This window comes from Ursus americanus, chromosome 8, assembly GCF_024610735.1.
Source record: "Ursus americanus isolate L20-20 chromosome 8, mUrsAme1.1.p, whole genome shotgun sequence".
In the NCBI taxonomy this organism is placed as follows: domain Eukaryota; kingdom Metazoa; phylum Chordata; class Mammalia; order Carnivora; family Ursidae; genus Ursus; species Ursus americanus.
The window spans coordinates 19,702,902-19,722,953 of record NC_142134.1 but is presented as its reverse complement, the minus strand read 5'-3'; the positions used below and the strand labels follow the sequence as shown (position 1 = coordinate 19,722,953).

Sequence of the window (20,052 nt, the reverse complement as noted above, 5' to 3'; positions counted from 1 at the left end):
GGACAAGGACGGATAGAGGGAAGAGCGGGCAAAAAAGGAAAAGATTCTCCACTCTTAGAGTTTCAAAATAGGTTTGGGCAAGTCCCTGAAGAGACAGTATATGAAAAGAAAAGGTTCGGGGCTGCAGAAGCCAACATTAATGCCATAAATTGGGAAGAATGCCCGGGGTGGTAGGAGGTTCCCCACCTAGACTTGCTGGAGTGTCCACAGGCTGGAGGCAGACAGAGTCTGAAGGAAGCAAGCCAATTAGCCAAAGTTCCCGCTGGAAGGTGAGGGGTGATGAGTGTGGTGAGAAGAAGACTCTTGGTTAATTGGGAATCCAAGGGCTTGCTGCCCAGGTGAGATTAAGGCCTAAGAGCTGCTCCCCACATGACAACAGAGTGACCGCACGACAGGAGGGGTGGCAGCATGGCGTGTTGGCCAGAGGCCTGAGACAGTCTCTCGAGCCTCCCACAGCCTCAGAATGGCATGAGGGGCCAGGGGAAAGTTTTCCTCACTCCAAGAGGGCTACAAAAGTGGCTGAGAGAGAACCAGAGAGCCTGAAGGGGCCTTGAGTTTCCAAGGGGAGTGTGTGAACTGATGACCAAAGACAGAAAACAAACATTAGCAGCAGGTGCCACCTTAGAGAGATGACGATCACGTATCAGATCTCCCCCACCACCAAGTCCCTGACACACACACCAGCCCTACCCCATATAGAAACAGGGGAAGGGGTAAATCCTGAGTTAACTGAGGAAACCTAGCATTGACTAGATTAAGCCTCAGATATCAGGTAAAACGGGGCTCAAAGAAAGAGTTGTGGTATCACTTAAGTTTTACATTTCTGTAGGTCTAAATTTGTGGGCTGTGCAAAATGAACCCATCACACCTGCCTTACAGGATTGTTTTAACGTGACAAGGTGAGACCAAGATGGGGGAGGCCCCATATACACCCCCCAACTATCAGATGCTCGTTGTCATTCCTACAGCTCATGATTTCATTGCCCAGTCTCTTTCGGCTCCACTAGTTACAAAACACAAGGGGTGCCGCCATGTGGCCAAGTTTATTTAGCTTATTTTTATCATGAGCAAGAATATTCCAATACAGTACCTCAGAATTAACATATTTCACTTTCGCACATTATATAAACAGTGTGACCAGTGCTCATAATTCAGTCACCCCACCTGTGACACAAGACAGTCTCCCTAAGCTGATAAGGCACACAGATTCAAGATTTCCTTTATACGGGAGGATACATGATTCAACAAAGCATTTTTCTCAGGAGCTACACTCCAGACAAGTTTTGCTACTTCCTAGTCAAATCCAATTTGATTGCACTGGGCTAAAACAAACTCCATTGACTACCTGTCTTCACCTCTGGCAATCACCCCAGAAGGACATCGATTGTTTTTCCTTGAGAGTTATACCACCGGGAGCAAGAAAGTAATTCTCACTAATGTATTTATCACACTAAGAGTGCAACTGCTTATCTACGGTGTGCTAAGTATTTTGTATGATTACTTAATTTAAACTGGGCAACTATCTCCATTTTATAGATTAGGAAACTGAGTCTCAGAAAGGTTAAGTTACAATGAGGGCGCAGGGTATATGGCAATGTCTATATTTAATCCAAGTCTGTCTGATTTCTTTTCACTCTACCACTGGCACCCTGCTAATGAAAATATATACACTTACCTGAAGCTTATATTTTTAAAAATGCCAACTAATTCTACCACCCCTCCCCCCTCATCTCCTACCCACTCTACCACACACCTTTCCTCTGCCACACTCACTCACACCCATTCCCCAAACCCACCTGCCTGCTCCAAGCTTTTACAGAAGCTGTTGCCTCTGTTTAGAGTGTCCTAGCCTTCCTCCCCACTTAAAGAATTCCAATTCCTCCTAAGTCAGGCAGCTCTCCCAAGAATTAGCTGCCTCCACTCCAGCTTCTGCAACTTAGTTTATCTTTCCACCACAACCTGCACATATCACTTGAGATTGGCATCTGTCTGCACATGCCTCTGTAACCACTTCCAGAAAGAACCCCTCCCAGCCAGGGCCCAGGGCCTGCATGTTAGCATCCTCACACTGTGAGTTCAACAAACACTAGTTGAGTTAATGGATGAATTTTATTTTAAATCAAGGTCTATACTTTTCATGTTCTAGGCTGTGAATGAAGTTAGGTAGGTAGTACTGTGAAGTACACTGGCTCTCACCAAATGACTTTTTTCAATGGGTTAAAAATTTTTAATTGTTAAGATTGTGGTTAAATATTCATAACATAAAATTTACCATTTTAACTGTACATGTTTAAGTGTACAATTCTGTGGCATTAAGTATGTCCACATTGTTGTGCAATAATTATCACCATCCATTTCCAGAACTTTGTCATCTTCCCCAACTGAAACTCTGTACCCATTTCACACTAACTCCCCATTCCTCCCTCCTCCCTCCCCCCTACTCCCCACACCTACAACCACCATTCTAATTTGTCTCTATAAATCTGACTACTCTAGGTACCTCATGTATGTGTAATCATATAATATTTGTTATTTTATGACTGACTTACTTCACTTAGCATAAAGTCTTCTAGGTTCATCCATGTTCTAGCATGTGTCAGGATTTTCTTCCTTTTTAAGGCTGAATATACCACATTTTATGTATGCATTCAACTAGCGATGGATTAATTAAGGATAACCAGGAAGGAGAAAGGTTTCACTCACCCCAAGACAGTTTTTCACGAAACCCCGCCCCCGTCTCATCATAGGCTCAGCCCAGGCCAGGGTTGGCCCCGCCTCCCTCCCTGCCAATCAATCGCTCCTCGCGCCTGCGCAAGCACCGTCTGGAGTCCCGCCCCAGACACCGCCCCGAGGCCGTCCCAGACACCGCCCCGAGGCCGTCCCAGGCGGTTAAGTCCGGCCGAAGCCTTTCCTTCACTGGCCCGCCCACCATGACGATCACCTACAGCTGTATTGCTAATGGCCGAGCGGTCCTAGCGGAGCTGGCCCTGACCGGCGGCTCCTATCAGGTACCTCTGGGTCCGGACCTCTCGCCTCGGCAGGTCCCGCCTCTTCAAGAGTGGCGCCTGCCGGGCCCGCCCCTCAGGACGCCGCGCAGCTGGGCGGCCGGGAGCCGACCGTGGGGGGCGAGGGGCCCCGCCCCGCGAGAGGCTGGCTTCTGTGAGCCGCGGAGCCTGTGAGCCCGAGAATCCGGACCGCGGGGTCGCACGTGCGCCACCTAGGGGTTAGGGTTGGTGGTGCACGCGACCTATTTGGAGGCGATTAGCAGCCTCGTGCAGTTGCAATTCCGAGACCCTTAAATATTTTATCTCTCCTGCGGAGAAATGACTTGCAGTTCAGCACACATTTATTGAACATGTGTTAGTTGCATAATCCCGGGATAAAGGTGTAGGGGATGCAGCAATGAAGAAAAGACGGGACCTGGAGTTGCCCCTTGATGAGCTCTTTGTCTCTTTTGACCAAGGGCTGTATACAGTTTGTCCTACAGTGTAAAAGCCTTCCAGTTGGAGATAGGTCGAGGTTGCTCCGGTAGCATTCAGGATGGTAGCTGCTGGTGACCACAGCAGAGGTGATATTAGGATGGTTGGCTTAGGAGCCTTGTAAGAGTTAGTCTTCGCCTGAGGCATGAAAGGGAAATGGGTATTCCATTCAGATGGAACAGTATGGTGTGTTTGTTTGGGGAACCTCAGGAACCTCAGTGTGGCTAGAACACAGGGTCACAGTATGTAGGGCTAAAGATGAGGCCAAGAAAGCAGACAAGATAGTTAATGAAGGGTCCTATATTATTCATTTTCTTATCGTAGGGAAACTGGGGACCAATGAAATAGGGGAATAGCAGGATCTGATTCATCTCTGGAAAACTTGGTTTGGTTGTAATACGGAAGGTGAACTGGAGGGGAGAGAACCAGTTAGGATGGCATTGTTGTAGATTCTGTAGGAGACTGAAGGGTGTGAGTGAAGGGCAGCGAGGGTGCAGATGGAAAGGAGGGGGCAGATCCTAAAGAGACTGTAAAACTAAGGGAACCGGGTCATGCCTAGAACGATTCTCAATTTTTTTTCAATCTTTTTTCCCCAGAATTATTAAGACATAATTCACATATCACGGTGTATAAATTTAAGGTGTATGACATGATAATTTGTCAAATTTTTTTCTCAGGTGGCATTAAACAAGATTGAAACTACAGATGGAGGAGCGGGATTGCGAGGGAGGAAGTCAGAGGGAATGCAAGGGAGGAGAGTACAGTTTGGGACACGTTGAATTTTGTTGCCTGTTGGAAGTGGCCAATCTATTTGTGTCTTTCTTCCTCCACCTTATTCCCAAAAGACTTAAGTCAAAAAATGTCCGTTAGGTAGCACTAATAGGTAGCATTCAGAGGGTCATGGCTGACAGTTGAAGCTAGTAGAAGAGAGTAGAAAAGAAAAGTATGAGAGTGAGGAGAGAAGAGGACCAAAAGTCAGAACACCGTTTAGGAGCAGGATAGAGAAGTGGGACCCCAAATGAGAGCACTGGTGTCCTGAAAGCCAAGAGAAGAAAGTTACAAGAATGTTTTATTGATCTAAAGAAGTTTAACAAGATCTAAAAGGTGCTTATTGGGCTCTACAATTAGAAGATTGGTGGGGGTGCCTGGGTGGCTCAGTCGGTTAAGCATCTGACTTCACCACAGGCCCTGATCTCAGGGGTCCTGGGATCGAGCCCCATGTTGAGCCCCACATCGGGCTCCCTGCTCTGTGGGGAGTCTGCTTCTCCCTCTCCCTCTACCCCCTGCTCTCTCTCTCACTCATACTCTCTCTCAAATAAAATAAATAAAAGTCTTTAAAAAAAAAAAAAAGGTGATTGGTGACCTTACAGGTAGCAGTTTGGAAGAAGTGGTAGAGGCAGAAGCCAGATTGCTTGAGGCCAACTGAATGGGAGAGGAAGTCGGGAGAGTGAAGTTAGACATTCTCAGCATTGTTTTTCTTAAGATTTATTTATTTATTTATTTATTTATTTATTTATTTATTTGACAGAGAGAGAGACAGCCAGCGAGAGAGGGAACACAAGCAGGGGGAGTGGGAGAGGAAGAAGCAGGCTCCCAGCAGAGGAGCCTGATGTGGGACTTGATCCCATAACGCCGGGATCACGCCCTGAGCTGAAGGCAGACGCTTAAAGACTGCGCCACCCAGGCACCCCTAGGCATTCTAAGCATTTAGAAAGGGAGTGAGATAAGGTGAAAGCTAAAGAAACATGGTCCAGGAAGGGGCCTCATTTTTCAAAACAGGGAAGACTTTCAGTGTATGGTAGGCTATTGGGAAGCATTTGACTTGGTTCCGGCTCAGGTCATGATCTTACAGTTGTGGGATCGAGCCCTGGAATCTCATGGGTTGTGAGATCAAGCCCCACGTGGGGCTCCAGGCTCAGTGGGACATCTGCCAGAGACTCTCTCCCCCCACCCCTTCACCCACCCCCAAGCACATGTGTTCTCTCTCTCAAATAAATAAATAAATCTTAAAAAAAAAAAAAAAAGAATGTGGCTATTCAAGTTTTCCTGGGTAACTTTCAGTTTCCTTTCACACTTCTAAAGTAAATTAATAGGACTCCATACAATTAATCATATTTAAGATATTCTGGATAATCGTCAACACCTTGCACATTTTCCCGCAGAGAATGAGCCTTACAAGAAACAGAAATTAAAAACCTTGACAGTTATTTGGTTCATAGAAAGAAATCAGTGAATAATATCGAATTAAAATTTTTATCTTAATCAAAATAAGGAAAGAAGAAAGCTGAAAAAAAGAAAGCGAAAGAGAGAGAGAAAGGGAAACCTTAGGATATTCAGAGAATAAGGGCTGAATACTTTTTTTTAAGATTTATTTTTATTTTAAAGAGAGAGAGAGCTCAGACAGGGGAGGGGCAAAGGGGGAGAGAAAATCTCAAGCAGACTCCCTGCTGAGCATGGAGCCCACCCACCCCACCCCCGCAACACAAGGCTCAATCTCATAACCCTGAGATCATGTCCTGAACTGAAATCGAGAGTTGGACACTTAACCGTGAGCCACCCAGGCCCCCCAAGGGTTAATACTTTTAATCCATTAACATTTTTAGGTATAGTTTCAGTGACTAGAAGTCACTGAAAAGATGTTTGATTAGATAGTGCTTCCTAAGCCTTAAAGCCAGATGAAAGATGTGACTCTAAGACTGATTAGTACAACCTATATTTGCACACAAGTATATATATAGTTGTGTAATTTTAATATTTTCCTTCATAGTCAAATGACTATTTCATAACTTGCTTCTAACCACACATTATGACTAACTACCCATTGGTTCTCCTAGTGAACAGTTGTTCTTTAATAAACCAAACCATTGGTAAATTTAGGGAGAGGAATAATTAAAGACACTACAATGTTCCACAAAGTAAATGCTGATAATTTATTTTTAGGAAGCTGTGGCAACAGTGCTTAAACTCGTGCTTCTTAGAGCTGAGCCAAAGACCATAATGCAGATGGGAAGGTAAGGTCTATTCTCATAAAAGTCTGCTTGCTTTTTAACACTAGTAATGACATGAGGGGGAAAATTGTTAGTTGCATGTGCTCTCAGTTGAACCCTCATAAAGGAGAACTTCTGTATGTAAAAGTGTAAGATCAAATGAGAATGATTAACACCAAATTCAAGATAGTGGTTACCTCTGCAAAGGGAAGGGAGGAAAAATGAAGTTGGGGAAGGGTATCCATGGGACATAAATTGTTATCTATAACCAGATGGTGGATCTAAAATATTCTTGTTATCTTATTCTCCAAACTTTTTTAGTATACCCAAAATATTTCATTAATAAAAAAGGAAACTTTCACTTGAAAAATCTTTAATAAAACCACTCTAAGCTACACTTGGGACACAACATGATATGGCCTAAACCAGTCTTGACAACATTTTGCTAGTAAAAAAACAGGTGGGAAATAAGAGCATCTATTACTTTTAGACTCATCTGTTTTTTTTTTTAAGAGCAGGTTTGTTTTAACCTTTATATTGTAGAATAAAACAAAATATAAGAACCACATCACGTGAAAGTATAGCTTTTATAAAGCTTTAAAAGAGAACCTCCCCACCAACTCCAGCTACCACCTAAGCCAAAAATATGGAATACTGTCAGCCATCCCCAAAACTCCCCGCCACACGTCCTATCCCATCCACAGCTTCCTCCCTCTTCCCCAACTCAACCACCACTCCAGCCCCTATCGCAGTCATTTACCCTGGGTCTTCATTGCCTCAGCACCTAAATATGCAACCTCACACACAAGAGCCTGATCCTGCCCGGTTTTTCTCTTTTGGTGTCTTTTAAATCTCTTTAATCTATATTTTCCCCCTCCATCGCTTTCTTTTCCTTACGGATTATCATTGAAGAGCCTGTAGAGTGTAGTTTCCCACTCCCTGGTTTTGCTGATTGCATATTCAGAACACAGTCCACCATGTTTAACGTGGCTGGATCCACAGGCTGGATCCCTTCTGTGAGACTATAGGTGTTTTTTTCCATCAGATGGTACATGTGTCTACTGACATTTCCTTTTTTTTTTTTTTTAAGATTTTATTTATTTATTCGACAGAGATAGAGACAGCCAGCAAGAGAGGGAACACAAGCAGGGGGAGTGGGAGAGGAAGAAGCAGGCTCGTAGCAGAGGAGCCTGATGTGGGACTCGATCCCATAACGCCGGGATCACGCCCTGAGCCAAAGGCAGACGCTTAACGACTACACCACCCAGGCGCCCCTACTTTTCCTTTTGACATGCTAGCAGCCAGTGATATTCCTTGCCTATATCCTGGACCCATTCACTGATTGGGGAGTGCAAAATGGTGCTATTCTAGCTTTGTTCTCACTTATTCGCCAGCATGATTTCAAAAGGAGGTTCTTTTCTCATCTCCTATTTGCTTTCCTGTATTGTGCATTCTGATTGGAATCTTTTGAGGATCTCTTCCTGAACTGATTCGTATATGCAGCTGCCTGTTCTGCATCTCTGTTGGATGCCTGATGGGCATCTCAAACTTATGTCCAAAACCAAGCCCCCCACCCTGCAGTCTTGCACATATCACTCTTCTGGTTCCTCAGGCCTAAAACCTGTGAAATCCTTGACTTTTGTCTCCTTGACATCCAAACCCAATCGATCAGCAAATCCTGTTTCCTTTCCCTTCCAAATATCCAGAATCCAACCGCCTCCAGTCCTACCACGGGAACCACGCCATCATCTCTTGTCTGGGTTCCTCCACACAAAGTTAGGTTCATTTTTGTCATCATGGTTTTTCATTTTCAAGGATTTCTCAAAGTTTGATTTAATAGCTTTTATGATTAAGCAGAATATGCATGTGGTTCCAAAGTCAAATTGAGAAAACAAGTTTTCTTTAAGAAGTCCCACTTTCAGGGGCCCCTGGGTGGCACAGTTGTTAAGCGTCTGCCTTCTGCTCAGGGCATGATCCCAGCGTTCTGGGATTGAGCCCCACATCAGGCTCCTCCGCTATGAGCCTGCTTCTTCCTCTCCCACTCCCCTGCTTGTGTTCCCTCTCTTGCTGGCTGTCTCTGTCAAATAAATAAATAAAATCTTAAAAAAAAAAAAAAGAAGTCCAATTTTCAAAAAAATAAAAATAAAAAGAATCTAATTTTCATTCCTTTCCTCTCCACACTGTTCTCCCTTCCCACCTAGACAAGTAACCATTCTGAAAAAGTTTTCAGTTTGCCGTTTTCTTTTTTTTTTTTCTTTTTTCTTTTCTCTTCTCTTCTTTTCTTTTCTTTTCTATAAGAGACACACGTGCGTTTCCCTTCAGGGAGCGTATGAGAATGATAGATAAGTCGTAGTACCTCATACACACTTTTCCTCATCTTGCCTTTGTTAGTTACAGTGTATCCTAGTCATCGCGTATTCAAGTTTTTTAACTTTTAAAGATGGTTTCTGAATGTTACTCACTAATAACATACTAAGCATAAATTTAAAATATTTCTTCCTCACATCCAATATCAATTTACTTCAAATCACATATATGCCTTTCAGAGAGATGATAGAATTAGCAACTCTTTTTCAACAAAGACTCCTCCCAACTTAGAAATAAAAATATTTTCCAGGTAGGGATTATGTGTATCAGTCAATATCATCATTAAAAATATTTGTAGCATATTGTATTCATGATATGATATGAAGGATTTACCTGGAAAAGGTGGGCACATACTTTAAATTTTCTGCCTCTGGGATCGTCTTTTCTCCCTGTTTCTGAGATTTGTCATTTTTGTGTACATCCAATTTAGCATTTGACCAGGTCTGTGCCTGCTAACCATTTGGATAGATGACTTTTTAATGGATACATGACTTTTAATCTAGTCATTAGATTAAAAGTCTAGGCACCAAGCAACTATTTTTGTTGCCATGTTTTTAAATATTCTGGATTGTTGGGCAGTAAATATGGAGGCACTTTCCAAGAGTCTTCTAGCTTCCTAATATGTGACTCTGAGAAGGCAAAAAAGGTCAGAGAAGATACACTTTCACATTCTATAGAGGTGTTTAATTTCCCCCTTCCCAATTCATCCTGTTCGTCGGAATATTTAGTATTGGCAGTTTACAACTTTTAAATTCTAATCTATCAATATAGAAAGCCAAGAAGTACCAAAATTAAATATGTCCACCTAATATATAGGGATAGTAAAAATCAGTGAACATAGCATTTTCTATTTGATGAGAATCTTTATTCAGTCTTGGAATGAGTAATTATCTATCGAAGCCATTTTTTTAAGATTGTATTTATTTATTTGAGAGAGAGAGAACACAAGCGGCGGGGGGGGGGGGGGGGGAGCAGGAGGGAGGCAGAGGGGGAGGCAGACTCCCCGCCAAGCAGGGAGCCCTATGTGGGGCTCCATCCCAGTACCCCGGGATCACAACCCAAGCCGGAGGCAGACACTTAACTGACTGAGCCCCGCAGGCACCCCTATCAAAGCTATTTTAAATATGGGTAGATAAATAGAATGATAGAGTTTTCTCTTTATTGTATTTCATTTTTACTGATGAAATTTTAAATACATATTCTAATTTAATAGAGTTTTTATTTAACATGATTTAATTTTTCACATGTATGAAAGATTTTCTAATTCTTATTATAAAACGTTATCTATACAACTTGTATACACTACTGAGAGCTTGGAAATAAAAGCAGATTCTCTACGAAGGTACTTAATTTCTTCAATGTTATCATGTAAATGAATGTATTCTTTTCAAAGCTTTGTCTACCACACTCTCTTTATTGATGGAATCACATACCTATGTGCTACAGACAATGCCTTGGATACCATAACACCATCTGCATTTCTTAAAAATGTAAGTAATTTCTTATGCTACTTCAAGGACTTTTTCAGTTATTGAAGTTATGAGGTCTTTGTTTTATCGTGTGTTAGTAGTAGTGTCACTACCTAAAAGCAGATCACTCATTTGTCTATAAAGCAGAGCTATTAATGACCTTCAGAGATTTCTTTTCTTTTGTCTTTTTTTTTTTTTTTTTTTACTTTCAGAGATTTCTTACCCCTGTTCTTCATCTGCCCTGTTTCCACATTTCTCCCAACCCTAAAGCAAGGTCTGCAAAGACTACCCACACAGATCTATTAGACTCTCTCTTTGTATTTATCTTGTTCTTTAAAAATAAGAAATTAAACTTTACTAATATTTAATATACCATTTCAATAACATGTGTATTTAATTTACAAACAGGGGTGCCTTGGATGGCTCAGTTCGTTAGGCATACAACTCTTGATTTTGGCTCAGGTCATGACCTCAGGATCATAGGATCAAGCCCCACATCAGGCTCCCTGCTCAGCTGGGAATGTGCTTGGGATTCTCTCTCTGCCCCTCCCCCCATTTGTGCGTGCTCTCTCTCTAAAATAAGTAAATAGATCTTTCCTAAAATAAATAAATAAATAAGTAAAAAACATTAATGGAAAAATCAGTCAGCAATACTATAGTTACTAACAGTTATTCTCCAGTCATATTCATGAATCATGCATATACTTTGTTAGCATACTATCTTGCTTTAACACAATTCAAACTGTAATCACATATAGAATCAAGGATTATAAGGACTAATACTGAAATTCACTCTTCAAACACACCTTAATAATTGCTAGAGTCTAGATGCTAAGCACTGTTAGCCATTTAAGTGACTATACTCTAATTTTTCTCCCTCTCTGCTACTATGACAAAACATCCGAACTTTACCATCTTTTCAAAACCAGATGATACCAAATTGCCAACCACATGCATTTTACCACTATTTCTGGGGAATACAACATTGAGTACAAACATTTGCAAGAATTCCTTCTTGAGACTTTGAAATGTCCTATAACAACCATAAGGGTTTGGAAAAAGAAAAAAGAAAAAAACAACCATAAGGGTTTGAAAGATAGTACCATGACATTCAGTTGGGATTGTTTTGTCATCGTTGAATGGATTTGGGGGGGGGGAGGCAAAATAAAAAACACTTATTTAGAAAATATCATGGACTCCCATCTTTCTTTGCCTGCCAGAGGTGAACATCTGCTCTTCCCCTCAAGTCCTTAGACATACCAAAGACTCAAAGTGCATTTGCGGTCTCACTGTGTGAGACTGTGATCTGTACTACAGCAGTGGAGAAGACTGGGCAAGCACAGTTTTCGTAAATACTGCAGATTTGATTAGAAAGGACACCCTGCCACTAAAAAGCTAGAAATAGTGTGGAAATAGAATATTCTTTTATTTCACATTTCTGCCAGACTTTGCTTCAAATAAACATTTGCTCTGTAATTCTCCAGTTGAAATTATCTATATAGGTTAAATATTTCCATTAATGTCCCCAGGTTAGTGATACTTTTCTGAGAAATCCTTTGATGTCGCAAGAACATTTTTCTCCTTCAAATGCAGTTGCTACAGATTTTCAACAAGTATTAGGAAAGTATATGGTATGTAACCTCCAACTGTACCCCTAAACATTGTACTAGAGCTGACAAAACAGTTTGGAATTAGGAGATAAGAGCTATAAGATGAGTGAGAATGGAGAACTTCTATCTTTATGTAATGATAAAGAATGATATTCTTGACATACAAATAAGTTAATAAAACAAGATAGAGAAAGTATGTATGGTATACTATTGTTTACCATTCTTATTTGCAACCATTTAAGAAAGCAGGAGTAAATACAAATATATGTATATGCTTGCTTATAGTAAAAAAAGGGGGGGATGGGGGCAAGAAAAGGATAAACCAAAAACATTTTAATCATTGCCTGTGTAGGGATAGGGGACAGGAATAGGAACTAGGCCTCTCTGAATGAAACTTGTTTTCCAGATTGGACTTTAGAACCATGTTAATATTTTACATAATTATAAAATAAAAAATAAAAGTATATAAAATTATAAAATTAAATATTTAAAAAATTGTCCATAGAGTGAAATAAGACAGTCAGAAGAGGACAAATACCTAAGTAATCAGATTCATAAAGACAAAAAGTAGAATATTTGTTGCCAGAGCCTGGGGGAAAGGGGTGAGGAGGAATTAGTGTTTAATAGTACAGAGTTTCAGTTTGGGAAGAGAGAAAATGTTCTGGAGATGGTGGTGATGATAATTGCACAACAATGTGAATATACTTAATGTCTCTGAACTATAAAGTTAAAAATCATTGTAATTATAAATTTGTTATGTAAATCTTACCATAATAATTGTTTTAATTTTAAAAAGTAATCCCTAAAACTCAAAAGAAAAAAACATTAAGAACCTAATTGTGTATTGAGTTGATGGCTTGAAAAGACAGCAAAAATTTATTTCAAGTGATTTTAAAACACAATAATCCGATTGTATATTCCTAGTGAGAGTATACCCTAATAACAAAAGAACTAAAAATAAATCTTAAAGTATTTATTTTTAAGTGTCACATTGTTAGTGATAACATTGGGTTGCTATTCTAAAATTGGTTTGTATAGATATATTACTTTGCATAATCAAGTTAATGTCATTAGGAATCAAGATTTTCAGCAAGAGTTGCAAATGTAAGGTCAAAGAATTAAGTAAACCTTATAATCCTAAATTTTAATTGAAAATTAAATATTTTTAAAAGAAAATCAAATTGTGACAATTTTTAATTGAAAACTAAGTATTGAGTTTGTTTTTTTTTTTAAAGATTTTATTTTTAAATAACCTCTATACCCAGTGTGGGGCTCAAACTCATGACGCCCAAGATCAAGAGTTACATGCTCCACCGACTGAGCCAGCCAGGCGCCCCGAAAATTTTTTCATTGAAAATATATCACATGAATAATTTTCTCTTTCAAAAAAAGGTACTTCCCAGAGTATCTATTGAAAAACATTAGAAATAATGAGCAACCCAGGAGCAGTGTGACCCCTTAGCATCTAAATTATAGTCTCTAAATACCATTTCACACTAAAAGGAACCTGCCTGATTGCAGATATCAGGCAGGAAACATACAAGCCAGAAGCATTTGGTCATACCAGAAGCAAGGAAGCCATCAAAGTTCACTGTGCTCATGTCCAAAGACTTTAGGAGCCAACTTAGAGAGGCTAACACTGGTCAGTAACGGGATAGCTTGAAAGTGGGAAAGAATAATAACTGCAGTGGCTTGTAACACACCAAATATGTTACATTCCATCAGTTCCTAGATACTATCAAAGCCGAAATAATCCCTCATCAGTCAACGCTGGAAGATACTAAGGATCCACCTCATCACTCTAAAAACCAATACATAAAAGACTCAATCATTTATTCTGACTTTCCTATATGAACTGTACCTCAAAGGAAACAAGTAGTTGCTAGGGAAAAGGTTCTTTTGGTCTTTATAGAAGTATTCCAGCTAATAAACAAAGAAGAGGTGATAAATTTCACTATTTTATTATCCCTGATGAAATAATGGATTTAAGCAGTCATAATCAATGACTGAAAAAAATCAGGTGAGAAGCTGGTAAGGAACTTCATAACAGAGGAAACGGGCTCAAAACACCTAAAACCATTGATTATTCCTAAGGTCACAATAAGGGAGATGATCAATCATTAGTTATGTTTCCTGTCGTTACACAATGAGTAGTATATTGCACACATCTGAAGTATGCTTGCCCAAAACAACAAACCTGAATATGACCAAGCCTTCATATCGAACTACCAGTTTACGGGAAATAGAGAGATCAGTGACCACACTGCATGATACCACAGCAATGCAATCAGCAAAATCCAGAATATGAGAAGATCTGTAAGACCATCCAATTTCTTCAACAAATAAATTGCAACAGGGAAAAAGTTAAGGAGAACTCACAGAATGAGACTTACACATATCAACTAAATGTGGACTTTGGATCTTGGATCAACAAAACAAGTGTTAAAAAAAAAAACAAACCTGATTTGTTTTTGATAAATATGTACACAAACTGGATGTTTGATGATATTAAGGAATTTTTGTAGATATGATAATTATGTTGTGGTTTTATTTTTAAGAAAAATGAGGCTATATCTTTTAGAGATACAAACTGAGGTATTTACAGATTAAAATACTATAACGTCTGGGATTTGCTTTGAAATAATACATTTGGGGAAGGGGTAATCAGTAGTAGCACAGATGCAACAAGATTGGCTATGTGTTGACACTAGGTGATGGTACATAGGGATTGATTATACCTTCTCTCTCATTTGTATATGTTTGAACTTTTCCATAATAAAATATTCTAAGTATACCTGTTTTAGTTTTCTCTTATGTATCTAACAAATCAGCAGCCTAAAAGAGCACGCACTTAACATCTCATAGTTCTTGTGGGTCAGGAATCCAGGACCCACTTAACAGGCTCTCTTCTCAGGGTCTCACAAAGCTGCGGTGAGGATCGTCAGCCAGGCTGCGTTCTCATCCAGAAGCCCGGGAAGATTCGGCTTCCAGGCTCATTTAGAGCCTGTTGCAGGATTCGTTTTCTTATAGTTGTGCCAGGGATGCAGGTTTTTGCTGGCTGTTGGCCAGGGGACACCCTCAGATCCTAGAGACTGATAATAGTTCCTTGCTACTTTGCTGCTTGCTTCTCGAGGCCAGCAGAACAATCTCCCTACTCCAGTTTACTGAATTTTATATAATGTGACATAATCAGAGGAGTGACATCCTAATACCTTTGCTATTAGTTAGAAGCAAGTTATACTTGGGGGGGGGGTTTCAAGAATGTGATACATCGGGGGTCACCATAGGGTGTGTCCACCACAATGTGTGAAAAATAAGGATAGATGCTTTTATATTAAATTCATAAATTTTCTTGTGAAGAATTCTGCATATTCAACACAGCCAAAATATATTATTGACATAGCTCCCTGAAGACTAGTTACCATATGAAAATATGCACATTTTAAGCAGTTAACACATCTGACATCAAAGAAATTTCTGTTTAACATTTATAAGCTAACCTGGTAAGCATTAAATCTGTAGAAAATTTTATAAAAGTTGTTGAATTTCTTATACAATAGTTAACAAGATAAAAATAGTTTTGAGATTTAAATATATACGTGTGCGTGTGTGTGTGTGTGTGTATAGAAGCTGAATGTCAATGAATGGACTATGAATACATTATTCTAACAAAACTTAAATGATTCCCTTGGGTTAAAAAATAAGCTTTTTTTAAAAGGAGAGAAAGAGAAAAAAGGAACAAAAAAAATTAATCATTGATCTTAACTTGATTATATCTGCAAAGACCTTATTTCCAGGTAAGGTCACATTCACAGCTATCTGGTGTTAAGAATTGCACATATCTTTTTGGAGGGACACAAATTCAGCTAGCAACCTTTTTTTTCTACATTTACCTAGTGAGCTCCTCACAGAACATCAATTGTAAATTGCATGGTCCAATAATCAGCAAGATCAGAGTTCTGTTTAAGGTGGATTTGAGGGGGGCCTGGGTGGCTCAGCTGAGTGTCTGCCTTGGGCTCAGGTAATGGTCCCAGGGTCCTGGGATTGAGCCCTGTGGCGGGCTCCCTGCCCAGCGGGGAGTCTGCTACTCTCTCTCTCCCTCTGCCCCTCCTCCCACTTGGGCGTGCCCTCTCTCCTCTCGCTTGCTCTCTCTCAAATAAATAAATAAAACATTTATTTTAAAAAGATTTTTTTTAAAAAATGGGTGATTTGATCACTTGCCAAAGAGCAGGGGTTTCTAATATTTTTTACTTAAAAAATAATTATCATTAATAAAGTAAAATAACACAAAAGTATATAAAGCAAAATATGAATATCTCCTACAATTTCAATCAAAGGCCCTGAAGTGAGCACTCTTAACAGACAGCCTAGTGTATAACCTTCCAGAATGATTTACGTATAAATATGCATATAAATAAATATATAATAAGTATATGTGAATATACATTTTATATGCATATATGTTTATAATATATGTAACATAAGTTATATGTACCTTCTAAGTTCACAAAACTGAGTTCATTAATGCAATGGGTAAAGGCTTGATCTCTGAAGCCTGAGTCTGTCCTTGTTTTGCTGGGTAACAATTTGGTGACCTTATTACTTTCAGTCTCAGTTTTCTTTCTTTCTTTTTCTTTTTTTTTTAAATTTTAAGTAGGCTCCACACCCAACGTGGGGTTTGAGCTCAAGACCCTGAGATCAAGAGTCAAGCACTCTAGCAACTGCACCAGTCAGGCACCCCTCAGTTTTCTTCTTAAGAAAATAAAAGATGATAAAAATACTACTTTATATGGTGGTTTGGGAATTAAATGAGTTAATATGTGTGAAGTGCTTAAAACAGTAGCTGGTACATATTAAGTGTTCAATAAGTTATTATTTGATACTGTTCTGCAGCTGCAGCTTACTTTTTTATATAACACTCTATCGTAGAGATCATTTTTGTTTAATATGGATAAAGTAGAAGACAAAAATAGGAACAAAGGACAAGAACAATGAATGGAAAACAGTAACAAATATGGTAGATATTAGTCCAACTCTATCAATAATCACTTTAAAAGTTAATGGTCTAAATACAACAATTAAGAGAGAGATTGTCAGATTGGATCCAAAAACTGTCAAGAGAATGAGAAGACAAGCCACAGACTGGAAAAAAATATTTGCGAAAGACATATCTATTATCCAAAATAGACAACTGTGAAAACTCAACAATTAGATGGTAAACAATCTGATTCAAAAAAGGGCCAAAGGGGCACTTGGCTGGCTCAGTCGGTAGAGCGTGTGACCCTCGACCTTGGGGTTGTGGGTGTGAGCCCCATGATGGATGTAGAGATTACTTAAAAAAATAAAGTCTTTAAAATAAATGGGCCACTGACCTGAATGGATGGTCTCACCAAAGAAGATCTACAGGTGGCAAATAAACAGGAAAGATGTTCAATATAACACATCATTAGGGAATTGCAAATTAAAGCAACAATAAGATACCCCTACATACTTATTAGAAAGGCCAAAATTCAGGGGCGCCTGGTGGCACAGCGGTTAAGCGTCTGCCTTCGGCTCAGGGCGTGATCCCGGCGTTATGGGATCGAGCCCCACATCAGGCTCCTCCGCTATGAGCCTGCTTCTTCCTCTCCCACTCCCCCTGCTTGTGTTCCCTCTCTCGCTGGCTGTCTCTATCTCTGTCGAATAAATAAATAAAATCTTAAAAAAAAAAAAGAAAGGCCAAAATTCAAAACGCTGACGACACATAATGTTGACAAGGATGTGGAGCAATAGGAAGTCATATTCACTGCTGATGGGAATGCAAAATGGAACAGTCACTTTGGAAGATAGTTAGGCAGTTTCTTACAAAACTAAACATACTCTTACCATAAGATCCAGCAATCACTCCCTTGGTGTTCACATGAGTTGAAAAATTATGTCCACACAAAAACCTGCATACAAGTGTTATAGCAGCATTATTGATAATTGCCAAAACATGGAAACAACCAAGATGTCTTCCCATGGGGTAAATGGATAGACTGTGGTACATCCAAACAATTGACTGTTATTCAACACTAAAAAGAAATGAGCAAACAACCCATGAAAAGATATGGGGGAACCTTAAATGCATATTACTAAGTGAAAAAAAGCCAATATGAAAAGGCTACTTGATTCCAACTATATGACATTCCGGAAAAGACAAAGCTATGTGGACAATAAAAAGACCAATTGCTGCTAGGGCTTAGGGAGAAGGGATGCTTGAATAGGTGGAGCACAGAGGATTTTAAGGGCAGTGAAACTGTTCTGTATGATACTATACTGGTGAATACATGTCATTACACATTTGTCCAAACCGAAGGAATGTACAACACCAACAGTGAACTGTAATGTAAACTATAGACTTTGGGTGATAATGATATATCAATGGAGGCTCCTCCATTGTAGCAAACGTACCGCCCTGGTGTGAGATGTTGATAGGGACCTGGGGCGGCAGGGGGTGGAGGGGATAAGGGTATGTGAAGACTCTGTACTTTCCACTCAATTTTACTGTGACCCTAAAACTTCTCTTTAAAAATCTATATAAATATATAAATAAACAACTTAAAAAAAAAAAGACTTTCACCACTGATTGAATACGTTGAAATATTGCTCTCCCATCCATCCCCCCTCTTTTCTTAGCAAGATTAAGGTGGGACAATCTGAAGCTGAGTTGATTCCTTATGCTGAAAAACAAGTGAAATGTACCTTTGACACTTCTGTTCAATTTGTACAATATACTATAATAGATTTCAATTATAGAAAATAATATTTGTATTATATTTCACTTCTATATAGATGAAATACAATAACAATCAAGATGGTAGCTCGATATCTACACTAAGGAGTCAAGTAACTGATGTAAAAAATATTATGTCCCAAAATATTGATGAAATTTTGGAAAGCGAAAACAGATTGAACATCTTCACTGATAGAACTAACGATCTCCAAACAACTGTAAGTGATGCTCACCTGTCTTGATACTTAAATAGTGCTTAAAACAAATGGCCAAAAGCAAATACATACCAGGGATACTGTGAGATAATCCTATGTTGCCCAACTATGGCTTTATCAAAAAATGATTGGAATGCAACTAAAATATTTTTAAAAATTATAAAACAATGAAAATTAAAAGCCCATTAAAGTAATAGGTAGTTATTTGCATAACAGATGTATTTCTTACGTTAAGAAAGATATGGGTTAGTCAACAAATAAATTGCAAGGGAAAAAAAAGAGGGAGAACTTACCAAAAAATGGGTTGAGAAGGTGTATCAATTGCAATGTGTGGTCCTTATTTGGAATTTGACTCAAACAAACTATAAAAATGAAAATTTGCAACTTCATAAAATAATCAGATATTTGAACTCTGATATTAGATGACATTGAAGAGTATTATAAATTTTAGGTGTGATAATGGTATTGTGGTTACGCTTTAAAGAGTCATTACTTATTAGAGATACATGTTAAAATATTTTGAGTGAATTTTTATAATGTCTGAGCTTCAGAATAGTTCAGGAGTAGAATAGGGTATAAATGAAACAAAATTGGCCATAAATTGATAACTATTAAAACTAGTTGTTGAGGGTGCCTGGGTGGCTCAGTCAGTTGAGTCTGCCTTTGGCTCAGGCTATGATCCTGGGGTCCTGGGATCAAGCCCCAATTCAGGCTTCCTGCTCAGCGGGGAGTCTGCTTCTCCCTCTCCCTCAGCACCCCCTAGCTCATGCTTTCTCTCTTTCAAATAAATAAATAAAATTGTAAAAAAAAGAAAGAAAGAAAGAAAAAAAAACCTGGATGTTGAGTATATAGGGGTTCATTATACCATTCTGTCAACTTTTGTATATGTTCAAAATTCTCTATTAGAAAATACTTTTAAAGCAATTAGTAAGGATCGAACAGTTATTTACCTTAGAGCATTTTAAATTTTATTTTTACCGATCTTTTCTAGAAACACAGCCGCCATGTAAAACAAAATACGCACATACTTTTTACTCACCAAGTTCTATTGATTCTGCCTCCTAGATCTTTTTTGTTCTTGGCCTCATTTTTTCACTTTTAGAAACAATTTATTAAGATATTATTTATGTAAAATAATATTTACCCACTTTATAGAGTTTGATGAATTGTG

At 39.1% G+C, this 20,052-nt stretch overlaps 1 protein-coding gene across 1 annotated transcript in view; it reads left to right on the top strand.

Moving 5' to 3' along the window:
• The first annotated feature begins 2,857 nt into the window (after positions 1 to 2,857).
• The window catches only part of LOC123789535 (uncharacterized), a 30,194-nt gene continuing 12,999 nt past the window's right edge, over positions 2,858 to 20,052 (top strand). The window contains exons 1-5 of the mRNA XM_045793620.2: positions 2,858 to 3,008; positions 6,420 to 6,490; positions 10,227 to 10,323; positions 11,832 to 11,933; positions 18,726 to 18,884. Of these exons, the coding sequence (XP_045649576.2) occupies positions 2,931 to 3,008; positions 6,420 to 6,490; positions 10,227 to 10,323; positions 11,832 to 11,933; positions 18,726 to 18,884 (507 nt within the window). The 5' untranslated portion in view covers positions 2,858 to 2,930. The remainder of the gene's footprint in view (positions 3,009 to 6,419; positions 6,491 to 10,226; positions 10,324 to 11,831; positions 11,934 to 18,725; positions 18,885 to 20,052) is intronic.